The sequence below is a fragment of the Polistes dominula genome, unplaced genomic scaffold (assembly GCF_049000335.1).
Source record: "Polistes dominula isolate Pdom_NZ unplaced genomic scaffold, Pdom_raw_medaka contig_31, whole genome shotgun sequence".
Classification (NCBI taxonomy): domain Eukaryota; kingdom Metazoa; phylum Arthropoda; class Insecta; order Hymenoptera; family Vespidae; genus Polistes; species Polistes dominula.
In genome coordinates, this window is record NW_028300925.1 from 5,646,741 (window position 1) to 5,661,332 (window position 14,592).

The 14,592-nt window shown below is 30.5% G+C and overlaps 2 protein-coding genes across 2 annotated transcripts in view; one reads left to right on the forward strand and one right to left on the reverse strand.

Annotated features, from left to right (window-relative positions):
* The first annotated feature begins 7,496 nt into the window (after positions 1 to 7,496).
* LOC149032991 (odorant receptor 4-like) lies at positions 7,497 to 10,323 on the forward strand. Its single transcript, XM_089170961.1, has 8 exons — positions 7,497 to 7,570; positions 8,493 to 8,924; positions 9,018 to 9,360; positions 9,452 to 9,514; positions 9,599 to 9,710; positions 9,812 to 9,919; positions 9,986 to 10,186; positions 10,267 to 10,323. The coding sequence occupies exons 2-8, from the start codon at positions 8,519 to 8,521 to the stop codon at positions 10,321 to 10,323; spliced, it is 1,290 nt and encodes a 429-aa protein (XP_089027087.1). The 5' UTR covers positions 7,497 to 7,570; positions 8,493 to 8,518.
* A 1,654-nt stretch (positions 10,324 to 11,977) lies between these two features.
* Positions 11,978 to 14,592, reverse strand: part of timeout (circadian regulator timeout) — a 166,786-nt gene continuing 164,171 nt past the window's right edge. The window contains 4 exon segments of the mRNA XM_015334897.2: positions 11,978 to 13,323; positions 13,400 to 13,492; positions 14,020 to 14,184; positions 14,267 to 14,377. Of these exon segments, the coding sequence (XP_015190383.2) occupies positions 13,037 to 13,323; positions 13,400 to 13,492; positions 14,020 to 14,184; positions 14,267 to 14,377 (656 nt within the window). The 3' untranslated portion in view covers positions 11,978 to 13,036.

Sequence of the window (14,592 nt, forward strand, 5' to 3'; positions counted from 1 at the left end):
CATCCTAATCTACAAATTGATTAACATCTACAAATGATCTCTCTTAAATCTAAGATGGCTGAGTTTGCTAGCTAGGTTTTTCTTCTTACTTATTTATTTATAATATCGAAGCATCGATAAATAGAAATAAATCACGATTAGATAAACTAATTACGAGACAATGCACGTAAGAAATTTATTACATGCTTTTTTGGCACGGAATCGAGTAAATTATTACTTGATTTCATCACTACTAAAGCGAGCAAAACAAGAAGTATAAATGAAAGTGCATTAACTAATTATATTGTTAATTAAATGAATTTAACCCATGAAACAAGAAGACCTATCTAAAACTAATAAAATATACAATAGAATAAACAGTTTCCATGAATTATTCCAAAAAAAGAATAATTCATGTGCTTGTTAATAATTTATTTAAATAATTACAATTAGTAGCTCGTGTCGATTAGGAAATTTTATCTTCGACATGATTGAGCACTGGAGGGACTTTAAATTTTAACTCACGATTTAAGAAATCCTGCGATGGCTCCAAAACACTCCTACTTAGCAGTAAGTATTGTAGTCTGACGATGGAAGACGTACTTGATTTGCCATTGAAGAAGATCCATCGAAGATCCATCAAAGATCCATCGAAGAATTCATCCAATATCATTGAAAGGAAGAAAATCCATGGTTATATCTGTAAAATAAAATAGAACAAAACGATAAGTTATCTATAATATTATCCAAAAACATATAAAATAAAATCGAATAAAATGTAAATAAAAATGAATACTTACAATGCATTCCAATGGGACGAAGCTCAATGGCATCACGGTGATGCACACCTCGCGTGAATCTAATAACGAGGTATAAACGAAAATAATAAGAAACTATAGATGAGTTTCTTCGAAACCGAAATTTTATTATAAGACGAAAAACACTAACTCTAATTCGCGTTTGATTTTAACTTATTACTCACCTGATCACTAATTCTACAACTAATTGAAACACTCTTTTGATCGCCATTCGATGATATACCACCATAACCACTGCTATGGTTACCACATATGCGCCATTCGGTCTAAGACACAGACCTGTGGTAATGATGTGTTTATGGTGATACATATATTACTTCGCGCACGATTGCAATCTGAAACAGAAATAAAAAACAATACTATTAATATCATTACTATTAGAGAAAAGTATTAAAATTTTTGAGGAATTATTTAATATAAAAATATACTCACTTTGATGAATGCACGATGAATGCACGATGGGTCTCCTACCCTTAGGATGACGATGTATAAAATAAAATTACATAAAAAGTCTGAAAAGATGAAACATAATAAAGATTATATTACAATATTTCCTGTAAATTATTTCTGAAGGCAGGGCACACATTAAAATATTTACCATTGAATATATTGAGTTGTAGGGGATATTAAAAATACTCTTTTTATAACACAATTTTCTTTTTATTTTATATGATAAGGTGGAAGCACGTCTTTACTCAATCAGGGGTAGACAAAGAATAAACGAATAACGAATAAACCAAAAGAAAAATATTTCGTCGCCAAGCACTTCGGATACAGCTGCTCCTTGGTAGGGATAAAGAAAACAAAGATTAAGAAGGACCGCCCATCGATAGAATAAAACACTCTGTGTCCTACACGGGATATCGGATATTATTTATATACATAAAAGTATCGATTGTATTTTGTAGATATGGTATAATAAACGTAGAATAAAGAATACTGCGTAGAATTCAACAGAATATTTTATCAAAAATATTCAATGGTAAATAGAAAGAAATAATTTAATAATCTATGAGAATTGACATAATTAAAATCTAAAGTTATTAAATATTAGTGAAATTTATCAAAGTATGCAACTATTTGCTTGTTAAATTACATACCAAGTATGTAATGTTAGTAAAAATATTAATTAAAAATCTTTAAAGTTGTCTAAATAAAACAGTAATTCTATCAGCAAACGCAATAAAGAGTAACATAAAAAAAAACATGTGTGCAGATCATAAGTGTTAGAAGTGAAACCTTCAAAAAACTAAGTTTCGAGAGAATGAGACGAATACAGAATATCAGGTGTAGGATAATTGTAGAGTTTATTTGTTATAATATTATTATTATAATTATTATTATTGTAATATTGTTACCACATTCAAAAATTATTTTACATTTTATTGACAAAGCATATTATACAGTAAGCAAGTTCTTAATTTGAGGAAATGAGACGAGTTGCTTATGGTAACTAAAATAGGAATGTATACTAACTAAACACCTCTCTGAGTGCATGAAATGCATGAACGCGTTCTGTCGAACTCTTTGAAACTTCCCTAATATTTTCTTTCTGCAGATTTTCACGACACTGTCCGGTGTTAATTTTTGGTCGAGAGACACTTGAATCACAATTCACAATATCCAATTGCGAATCTTTTGAATAGAAAATAAAAAATAATGTTACAAAAATGATCCATTGAGATTATGATTGTCTAGTATAAGTAGAAAGGATTAAGAAAGAAATATATTGATTGGAAGCTATTTAATGACTTACGATAATCGTTTTCACTATTTCTAACAGTGAACGCGTTATTACCCGTATTAGAGATTATTATTCTGCACATCTAATAACGCCTTCTGGCGTGCACGAAATGCACGAACACATTCCGTTGATTAAATTTTATTATTTAGATTAAAAATTATTAAATATAAAATATTCCTAATTTGTAATTTCCTTATGTGCATATTTTGCAATTATTCTTGGGTGTATCATTTTCAACTAACATCGATGTTTCTATTAAAATTTTATTCGAGTTGCACTTTTCGTTTGTCATTTTGCTTTTTTTTGGTATTCAAACAATTCTCTGTATTTTCGATAATAACTGTAAGAATTTGTGGGATGGTACTCTTATGGCGGGGCCTAAGAGTTAGGTTCCTTCCTTTGAATTATATTTGGATTTGGGCATCTTTAGGATGCACATCCCTTGTGGGTCTTCAAAAGCGGTTACCTCCTCGTGGTTAGACCCGGGCAATAGTATTTTACTTTTTATGTAATGTTTAACATATTTCATATGCTATACATTCCATTGCAAGTAAAATCCAGCCAAAGACCACTTGCTATAAACATTATAGTTGTAATTAGTTTCTTTTATCTCCTTATCATATTTTAATTTCTCCTATTAGTTCCTTTTATCCAATTCATATACAGAAACTAATTACATTATAATGCTTTTATATATTGTTTATATTTTTACAGATTTTCTACGGTAGAATCAAAAATTGTTTAAACTTTTTTTTTTATTTTACTTTGTTTCAGGAAAGGATTATTTCGAATGTAAGGGTTATTATCATTTTTAAAAACGTCTTATTCATTCATTAGTACTATTGTATTGTACAATAATATCTTTTTTTCAGATTCGTATTCAGATTTTTATGAATCACCGTAAAAATAAATGTTATCATATACGTATATGTGAGAAAGAAAGACAGATGATGAATAGATATAACTAAACGGAGTGAAAAATCTTTTGAATCAAAGATATAGAGAAAGAAAGAAAGAAAAGATCGAATAGTGTGACGTAATCACGCAACGCGTAATGATTTGTTTTTACGTCTTCTTTTTGTTTATTTGACGTTAGAATTGACGTAGGAGAATGGAATGAATGGCGTAAGAGATAAGAGGGAAGAGTGTGACGTTACTGATGCAACTAACCTACCGTAATCAGAAACATAATGATGGTGCATCAAACATAACCGGAGACTGGTAAATCTTTTCACAAGGATAACATGAAAATAAAGTTGGTTGGCTCGCTTCACTTTTACTAGACGTATCAATGTGTGCTGTCTGTGTCCGACTGATGCATTTATAAAGTAGCGACGAGAACAATTCGTCTTTATGTTTGCCTGTTTCTTGAGAACGTTGGTCGTTGGCCGTTTCTGAGAGATCAGGAATATGTTTGATCCCAATTATCCCTTCCTTAATTTCAATTATGTACTATATATACAGCTTATTTACGTTCAATTTCAAATATTTAATATAATCGATTCATGTTTATCTTATGAATATTTTATAAAAGAGATTTTATGACAATGCAATTTTTTCGTAGTCAAGAAGTGCATTAGGGAATATTATTTAAAATAAAATAATATGGGGATTGCGTATTATATAATAGTACAATTATAAAATATAAATCAGGAAGAAAGATAATTTTAAATATGACGTTAGTTAAAATGAAAATGAGCATACTCCTTAGGAAAGAAATTCACACAAATATTTAAATATATGTCGAGAATGGTTTTAAAAATATTCGATTCTTTTTAAAAGTTATATTACCAATTTGTATTGTAACTTTTCCATGATAATTTTCTCTCTCTCTCTCATTTTATAAATAATATTAATATTCTAATGAGTTAATGAGCCTGTGAAAAATAAAATACGTAATTGTATATTAAAAGGATCATCGATTATGAATATTTTAATACCTACATTATTATTAAATGAACGATATATTGATTATTATTTATAACGAAGCGTAAACGATTCCGTTAAATGTTTTATCGTGAATTTTGTTGATATTGAAATTAAATAATTTTAATAGTCATTTATAAATTTTTTTAAATAAATAAATAAATACAGTCGTCGAAAAATTCTGACACATTTGAGATAGAATAATTTTGTTTAATTGTAAGCTAAGCGAAGTTCGTCATATATTCTTTGCAATACCTAGGAATATTAAACATTTTTTTATCGTATATTTCTAAAAAAAAATTATATATGCATTTTGTAAAATTCATGATGTTATAAATATTTGTTTAATCAATATATTATAATTATTATTTTGTCCTCAAAAATTCAAATTAATTTAAAAAAAATAATTTTTAAAAAAATTTATTTAGTTTCGAAATTTATCTTCGAATAAATGTTGACCAAAAGATATCACAAAATGTTCTAAAAAATCTTCGTAGCTTATAAACATTTAAATAAAATATTTTTTTTATAAATATGATGGGATATTTCAGGCAAGAACTTATGGGTTCCCATATAACTGGTTCATTCTTTCGATGTAGTATCGTTTCTCCTATGGGCCTAACAACTAATTACAAGGTTTCGTGTCCAGCGAAAACTATTTCCGTATGAACAATAGATAAATGTTAATTGTTGTTAATAAAGAGTCATACATGTTGCTGTTGCAACGGCAAGCAGAGCCGCGGAAGAGGCTGCACCTGTAGCAGCCGTGGGCGAAATGCAAACACACCTGAAACCTTTGACCTTTTCTATCGACTCGCTTGCTACCTCCCCCTACAGTAGCTATCATCCTCTCCTCACCCTACCCTCCCTTCGTAGCTTACTAGTAATGATAGAAAAACGGTTTCAACATTGGAGTATACGATCGTTAAGAGAAATACACGAATAACACCATAAAAGAGAAAATTGTCCCTCTGTTTAATTTATTCTGAAATAATAATGAAATATTTTAATAATACATTAGTTTAATATCGACCATATTATGACGAAGTTTATTTATTTATTTTAACATGAAACCCATACTAGAATATATGAAGAAATCTTCCAATGTATTTTCGAGGAAATCACCATAAATAAGGCATACGTAATAATACACTAGAATAATTTAAAAAGAAAATAAACGAATTAAAATAATTATTATTGAACCTATTTTATAAAACAAAATAGAACGAAATATTGATACAAATATTTCAATAAACATTCTTATAATTAAATCCCACCATAAGATGCAAAAATATCTCAACTTTTCTTTATAAGTTATAAAAAAATACCTAAATAACTGTATCCATAATTATACTAATAAATAACGCATTATTAAATAGGATATTAAAAGAGACGTGACAACATTAAACGATATTTATAAAATTAATGTAAATCGGATTTTTATTGCTTTAAAATTTGATTTATCAAAATTTATCAGGAAGGCTAGGGTACCACTGTTTCATAGTTACGTTCTTGACTTTGTATTAGAAAAAGAGATCTTGAAACGTAATTAGCGTCCAAGTATTTTGATTATGTGTAAGTCACAACTGGCTTTTACGAAGGTTTGGAACAAGGTTGGCCCGCTCTTTAATGACCATCAATCATCAGAGAATTTTGGCAACGCGTTGGACAACACGAGCGACAGGACACCATCACTAAAGTAGAGTTCTCCGGGACCAGGTTGGATGTTGGGGATGGTGAAGGGGAGAGGAAGGATGTAGAACGAAGGGGCCACCGAGAGAAATGGTAGAGTTCGTTCGATACTCCCGAAAACTTGGTCCTCTTCGTTGTGTAGAAACTTCAACGTAAAAGACCACGTCCTTGTGTATACGTGTATGTGTATGTGTGTGTGTGTATTTTAGCTGTGTTATATATATGAAGTTACGAAACTCTCAATGAATTCGTTCTCCCTACTACATTTACGATATCAAATTTTTATTAATGCTGCTTATAGAATGGTAATAAAAATAAATGATTTCTATGATGATGATGATGATGATGATGATGATTTCAAGTAATATTATCTGAATTCAATGATATTCTTTTCTTAAAAATAATGTTAAACCCCACAATTTAAGTAATGTACATTATTACACGTTTACAAAACTGTAATATAATTATTAAAATAATATAAGTACTTACATTTATTGATGAAACTTTCAGAAGATTCAATCTGTTACACCAATAAATATTACAATTTTCAATGGAAATCATTTCGTCTTCACGCAACACAATTTTTAAGATTCAGCGATAAATATCGTACGAGTAGAGGATTTTCGATATGCTTGAAAATAACCTACGAAAAGATAATGATACTTTATTAAAATACATTTTTTGTTAGAATAAACGCCGATACATCATGGTGTTTGCACTGAATGATACTTAAATGCAATGCGATCGTCGACGTTTCTTTAGAATTTTTTGAACTAACGTGAATGATGACTTATAAATAATACAATATAAATAACCAATTGTAACGTATAATTAAAAAATATATAAAAATAAACTTCTATTCAATTTAATTTTATATTAACGATAAATTACAACATAAAGCTCACCTGCAAATAATTGTATACCAATTTTCAATTACTTATTGATTTAACTTACGCTGTGAGAAACTTAGAAAATGACTTTTTTCCTTTCCTATTTCCGTATAAAATTTACGTTACCGTATCCGCTATAAAATCACATTGATAAAAGGACAAAAAAAATCTCAATTTTATTACAAGATAGAGAAAAAAGAAGCAAACAGCAGGATCGTACCTTCTGGCTTCGTTCAATTCGAGTTTCAATGTTGCCAAGAGGAGGAAAGTTTTAGAAATGTTGCGAGTAGTCCGCAATGTCTTCTTACTAATACGTAGAGAGAGTGTGTGAGAGAGAGAAAGGAGATTGAAAGAGAGATAGAGATAGTGAGAAGTTTGGTGCGGTGTCTTGCAAAGAACGTAATTGGATATAAAGTTTTGCGCCGATCTCCGTGAAAATGTATGAAACGATATTGGACTTCAAAGACGTCCAAGAAGTTTACCATCAAGAAAAAGAGAGAGCGGGAGAGAGAAGAAGAGAGGTAGATACTTATTAAAAGTTTCTTCCGCAAATTTAATTGAAAAGGACATTTGGTGCATACGTTGACCACGCCCCTCTTTCTCTCCTTCTCTTTTATCTACCAAGTAATTTTCATTTCAAATAACTACTGACGTTTAATGACAGACAGTTTAGACCATAATTATCTTATAGATAAATCACGATAACTTCGAGACCAAGATCGACTATCACGTTTCCTTGAACATTGTTTCTCGAATTACACGAGTCGTGTGTGATATTTCTAAGCCAGTGATGAAAAGCTAGATACGTACTCTTTAGTCAAATCCGGTAAGAAATATAATAGCTTTTGTTTTATGTGAATTCAATATCTAATGTAAAATTTTAATTGTAGTAGTCATTTCGAGAAAAAGATACATTTTTTTTTATAGTTTATTAATACTTTTTTATATAATTTCTAAATTTCTAAACATACGATACTACAACAATATAATCGCGCAAAGATTATCTAAATTAAAAAAAGATATGAATATGTTAATAATAATAGTTAATACTAATGAAGAAAAAGTGATAAGAATGTTTATTAATATCGTTGTTCACGTCGTTATTGCAATAGATAAAGCTTATCAAAATTTGTCGCGATTTCTCTTTCGCTCTCGTTAGAAAATGGCGAGTGCAAACGAAGACGACTTGATGCGTATACGTATACACGATTTTCAAGTCGTCTGACGTAACGTACGTAATTGTTCGGTGTATATGTGTCCGGGGAATATGCGATACAAGAGGCTTACTTTCGCTTGAGTACTCTACGTGAATTGAATATTTTACTGTAGAGTATTGCATGCTATTCACTATGTGTGTGTTACGCGTATGTGTGCGTTATGTGTTTCTCCATATACTCAGTAAGAGAGTTGTATTGTAATATATATGATCCATTTTATTTATAGAAAATAATTTTTCTACGATCTAAACAATGAAATTCAAGAAAATAGAATCCTCAGAAACTTTTGTGCCTTTCGAAAATTATATCCAACATTTAATAACGTATCTGAACTATCTCAGAATTTTGCGACAAACGAATATATTTTCTATGCCAAAATTATTTTTATTAAACATCACAGTTGCAATTTCTCTCTCTGTTAATTTTGTCCTTGTCGTTTCTGAAATTTCTATGATTTCTTTTCACTCCGATATCGAACGACTTTCGAATACTATCAATCCTTTGGGTCTTCATCTAACCGGTTTTATTAAATGGACATATTGTATAAGTAAGAGCAAAGAAATCAGCAGACTTCTTGATGATTTAAATCGGTGTTATTTGCTTTCGAAGAAAATTGAAATTGGAAAGAGAGGTAAAGAATACAAACTTATTTATCTAAGTAAATAATAAATTAAAAAATTAAAATATTAAAGTAAATAATTTTTTTTAGAATGTGCTTTTTCTAAAACAGAAATGGAAACTGTGTACAGAGATTCAAGGATCTTACTTTATTCTTGGACAACATTTTGCGTATATGGGGTATGTCATTGGTGTTTTAACGCACTTCTACTAAATTATAATGGTCAAGTGAAAGCTTTCAATACAAATAATAGCAATGTTATTTTGTTGCCATACATAACGAGGCAACCGTGGAGTATTGAATCTATAAAGGGTTATACTTGTTCGTTTATTCTTCAATTAGTCGGTGGAATAACATCGGCAGTTGGTGTATCTAGTTATGATGTTTTATACGTTTGTATTTTAATGGTAATTTATGGACAATTAAGATGCCTGTCCTTCTCATTGATCAATATGAATTCGATCGTTGATGCAAGGTAATATTGATTGTAATTAATTACATAAGTTAGCTATTTTATATAAGAATCCTTATTGTTACATCAAAGAGAGAAGAATATCTATTTGTAGAACAATCGAAGAATTCGAAATGAAATTACGTTGTTGCGTTGATCATCATAGAGCTGTGTTTAAGTAAGCTAAATTTGTATATTTTAATTTTAAAAAAATTTTTCAATACGTTTAAATATTAACGAAACATCCGATTTATTTTGACAGAATATCGAAAAGTTTGGAAGCTTTGGGGAGTTTACCACTGTTTATACAATGCATAGAAAATATAATCATCGTTTGCTTATTATCTTTTGAAGTGTCTATGATACAATTTAAGGTAGAAAGAGCTTTAAGAGAAAATTATTCATAAGATTAAAAAAATAAAACATCATTTACTAACGTCGAAAATTATTTAATTGAATGATTTCAAATTTGTAGATGGATTCAGAAACTCTAACGAAATTATTTCGATTAATGGAATACTTTTTTGCATTGTCAGTGCAATTATATATATTTTGTTTTTACTCAACTCAAATTTATACTTTGGTTGGTATTCATAAAACTGATAAAAAAATAGATTAAGTTCTGTAAAGTTATTTCAAATATTTTTAGAGCTTACAAATCCCCGATGCTGTGTTTGCTTGTGAATGGGAACAAACTATATACAATAAAATAGAAAATACGCAAGATAGGAAGGAATTATTAACTAATAAAGTGAAACATTTGATATTATTTCTATTATTGCGTTCTCAGAAGCCTATTATAATGACTGGTGGACCATTTTATGTATTATCTCTCGAAACATTTAAATCTGTAATTAAATTCGATTATAATTGATATGATTTCGTAACATGTAATAAGGGATAATAATATTCTTCATTTATCTTTTTCAGATAATGACTTTAGCAGTTTCGAATGGAGTAATACTTCGACAACTTTCTGATAATTAATATGTCTCTTTGAAATTTTAGTTTTTTTTTTATTATAAATAAAAAATAAATTGCATTAATACGCAGTAATCAATTATTTAAAAACATTTATATTGAGAAATCTTTTCCTGCATTCGCCATTTTTACGCTCACGGTATTATATATATACTGAATCATGCAGTCGCGTGGAGTAACATACTGAAACACATGCGCTCCTGATAAAAATACGACAACCCGCAGATGACTCGCGCAGTTGGCGCGCATGTAAACACCGCTCGAATCCAAAGCCACGATTCAGCAACGTGACATTAACTTTACACAAACAATATTTTTATCACTTGCATATAATATTTCTTTGTATCGTAAAAATAATGAATTGTACTAAGACTTTTGCTCTAATCATTTAAAAATTAAATTCAATTTAAAAAAAACACACACACATTTTTCAAACATAACTATCAGTATCTGAAATTAATTTTAAAGAAAATAATTTGACTAAAACCTAACCGATATATATATGCAAGTTATATCATTTAACAAGTATTAAGAAATTTATATAAATAATTGATTTATTTTCAGGTAATTATCATATTTAAAAATATATATTTATAATGTTAATAAACACAAAAATGCAATTTAAAGGATTATTTTAATCACATGCATATTTGTAATATTTTTTAATATTAAGACTCATTCTAAAAATATTAATGACAATATAATTATTAAAGTATATTTTTATATAATGTTTAATTTATATAATAAAAATTATTTTTCTTGTGCCTTCAATTTTACTAATGTAAAGTTTCGTTCTATAAGAACGCGTATGCGCACGAGACTTAGGAAGGCGCGCGTGACAACCTTGAAAGCAAAGAGAACCGTGATAAAAGGAGTAGGGAGAAAGAGAGAGGATGACATCCACCTACAACCGTATAAGAAGCCCGCGCTTATAACAGGAGCGCACGAATAACATAGAAGTAAAAGCGTACCAGCTTGAATGGATGATAGCTCGTTACTGCGGACGTTTAAGTCCCCGAGTGGACTCTATCGATCGTCGATAAGGGTAAACTATAAACGATCTCCTTACCTATCATGCATTCCCACTAAGTGGAAGTTGATATTAGAATGCACGTGGTCGTCCGTCCTTCCGGGAAGTTCCATCGTTCGATACTATCGTTTTCTAGCGTTTACCTTCAAAAGAATATATTACGTTCAAGGTATGGAGGGTAGAAGTAAGGAGTAACATCTTTTATGGGAGAAAATATGAAAAAGTGTTTAGCGTTTTCTGTCAATAACAGTTCAAAAACCTTCCAGAATGGCGCTGGTGTAGACACTTGGTATGGTATGAATGTAGCAATTGTAAATGTATTGTAATTGTTTATTTCTCAATCCTACTCTAATAATATTTGACGCTTCCTTTAAAATTTACCATGATGCTAATGTGGTGCCACCTCAATTGGTTCGGTTTCGACAGACACTTTTCATATACAGAGATGTTATTCCTTACTTCTACCCTCCATAGTTCAAGGGAATACATTTTTTCATTTATTTAAAATTTCTATTTTAACATTATCATTGCTATGTTTATATATTTTTCTTATGCAATTAATTTTGTAAATAATAATAATAAATTTAATTACAAATAAGAATAGGATATAATTATTTATCTCATTGAAGATACAAAAATAATTATTTTATTTAAAATATAAATTCACAATAGTAAATACCTAGATGAATAAGTGAAAAAGATGGATGAAATGTATAACAAATATCATATTTAAAAAAATGGTAAAATATCGTGACCGAAGAGGAATTGGTATTTTCCATTAGAAGGAATATCAGACTTTGAATGAGATATGTGAATCAACGGGCTGGATTCCGGATTCCTGCTGAAGTATGATTGCCTGGTCGTGTATTCGCGACTCGCGGAGTCCTTACGGCGATATTACGCTTTGACCCCACACGGACGTCGGCCTCGACATCAAAGTTGTACTCGCGACGATGGTACTATCGACGGGAGCGTTTCCCAAACGAATTCTATTTTCTAACTCAAAGGTAAAGCCACGGCAAGTCGATGGTTTCTAGAATACGATCACGTACCGATATACGCGTATGTATCGTTGACACTCGCCAAGACTCCTCACCTGCCCATCAAAAGACTTAAAGTCATCCACATTGGCCAATCGGTTACTCGGCTAACATGTGAGCGAGGAAGTAAACGCTTGTCCTTTTCTCCTCACCCCTCTTATATACCACTTTGATGTGTCTATAGTAAGCTACCTATCCAGTTCTATAGAAGGTTCCTTATACATCTGCATACGATCACTGCGTCACTACTATGCTCGCATGTTCTCTTCGTCGTTACTTGGCGAAATGTGGACGCCTTTCGAGTACTGTTTTTCTTGGCACTTTGAAGTGTACCTCGGGTATAAACGATCGTTCCTTCTTTCTTCTCGAATACCAACCCGAAAGGGACATCGTAATTTGTACTCTTCCAGGAAATCGTGCTGAAGTTGTGTCGGGTAAAGAAAATAAGTAAGAGCAAACAATATTGAGATCAAAATTCTCTACAGGAATCTATTTTATCCTGCTCAGGAGGTAAAATAGTTTACTTGCGAAATCTTGATATTATTAAATGTAGTTTAAAAAAATGACTAAATATTGGTTTTATTATATAAAGTAGTATGAAAATATTGTTAATAAGGAACGCACAGATCTCAGGCTATTTTTTTAAGTATTAATTGTCTTCATCGTCGCTTATTATCATTCGAGTGGTATTCAAATTTCTCGTTTTTTCCGTCACACTCTCTTCATCACTATCGATTATTTTAGAGACTGTTGACTTGTGAATTGAGATTTTTTCTTGATTAACTTCCTCGTCGTCTGATTCATGTGTAATTGTGGGTTTAGAATTTTTTATTTGGGAAGTTTCAGAATCTTCATCGCTGTCCAATAAACGTGGCCTTTTGCTTAACGGAGTTTCCGTGTCGGAACTTTGACTCCGGTTTCTCTTAGTTTCATCTACTATAATAAATTAAAAACGTATTCTATTGAAATTATAAATTAAAATAAAAAAGTAGAATGTTGAGTTTTAAATTACCTGGCTCGTCTGTGTTCCTTTCGATTTCTGATTCAGATTCGGACGAATCCGAAAGCAATTTGACTCGACGTTTAGAAATTTTCTTCACGGTTTCTAAACATACGTAAAAATATCGATTATGAAATTATTAAATTATCAATTTATTATAAAAAAATGTATACTTGTTCGGCATTAAATTTGTGAAAGGCTATAGAATCGGAGGATATTCTGTTTGAAATCACGGAGTTTGTATTTTCTTCTATATAAAAAAAAGAGAAAGAGAGAAAAATAAAAAGTTATCTTTAAAATAGGAAATCGTTAATAAGTTTTACGAAATGGATAGCTGGAGAGATTGCGCTGTTAAATCAGTCGGAAATAAAATAGATAAAGTTGAAGTTTTCTTTCCGTTTTACTACAGGACTATAGACTGAAATCGAAATTGCTCGAACGAACGACGAGTCTCGTAACATAAAACTGTATTAAAGAACGTTAGCCTTTTTCCTCTAGCATTCTCAATAAACGTTTCATCCGTTGGTAAATCCCGAATAATCCAATAGCTTGGTATCAGCAATAACAGAGGGCAGGAAGCTATCGTTTTCTCGTTTTCTACACGTAACGAAGCGCCAACAAATCGTACGTACCGATTGCTTGGAAATTACTCTCCGTACCTTCCTGATTCTTGCCATTTTCCACTTCCTTTGTTTCGATGATGTCGGCAGTTTCTTGTACATCACGTTTAGTCGACTTTTCAGATTTATCCGAATCCGAGGGTACATCTTTTACTTGCGAGGTCGATGCTGTGGATTCTAATAAACGATTACGAAATAACAATTTTGCAATGATTTTAGTTGTTTATTCAATAAATTGTATGCATATAATCGAACTTACCTTTTTTTTTAAAGAATTTTTTTATAGTCTCCAATAAATCGATGTCATCGTCACTTTCGTCGCTCGAATTATTTCTAATATCGTCATCGGTATTTTTCTTAGACGGGATATCTAAAATCAGGTTCAAGAAGTATATATTTTAAATCAATTATATATAAAATTTAATACGAAATTTTAGGAATATTTATAGATAAACTTTCAAAATTTATTACTCATGCTTAATATCGAATTATTATTATTAACTGGCATTAGGAACTCGAAAGTTCATTGCCGCAAATACCAAATCCCGCCATTGTTTCCGTCCCTGAGCGCGATCCTTCCATTCG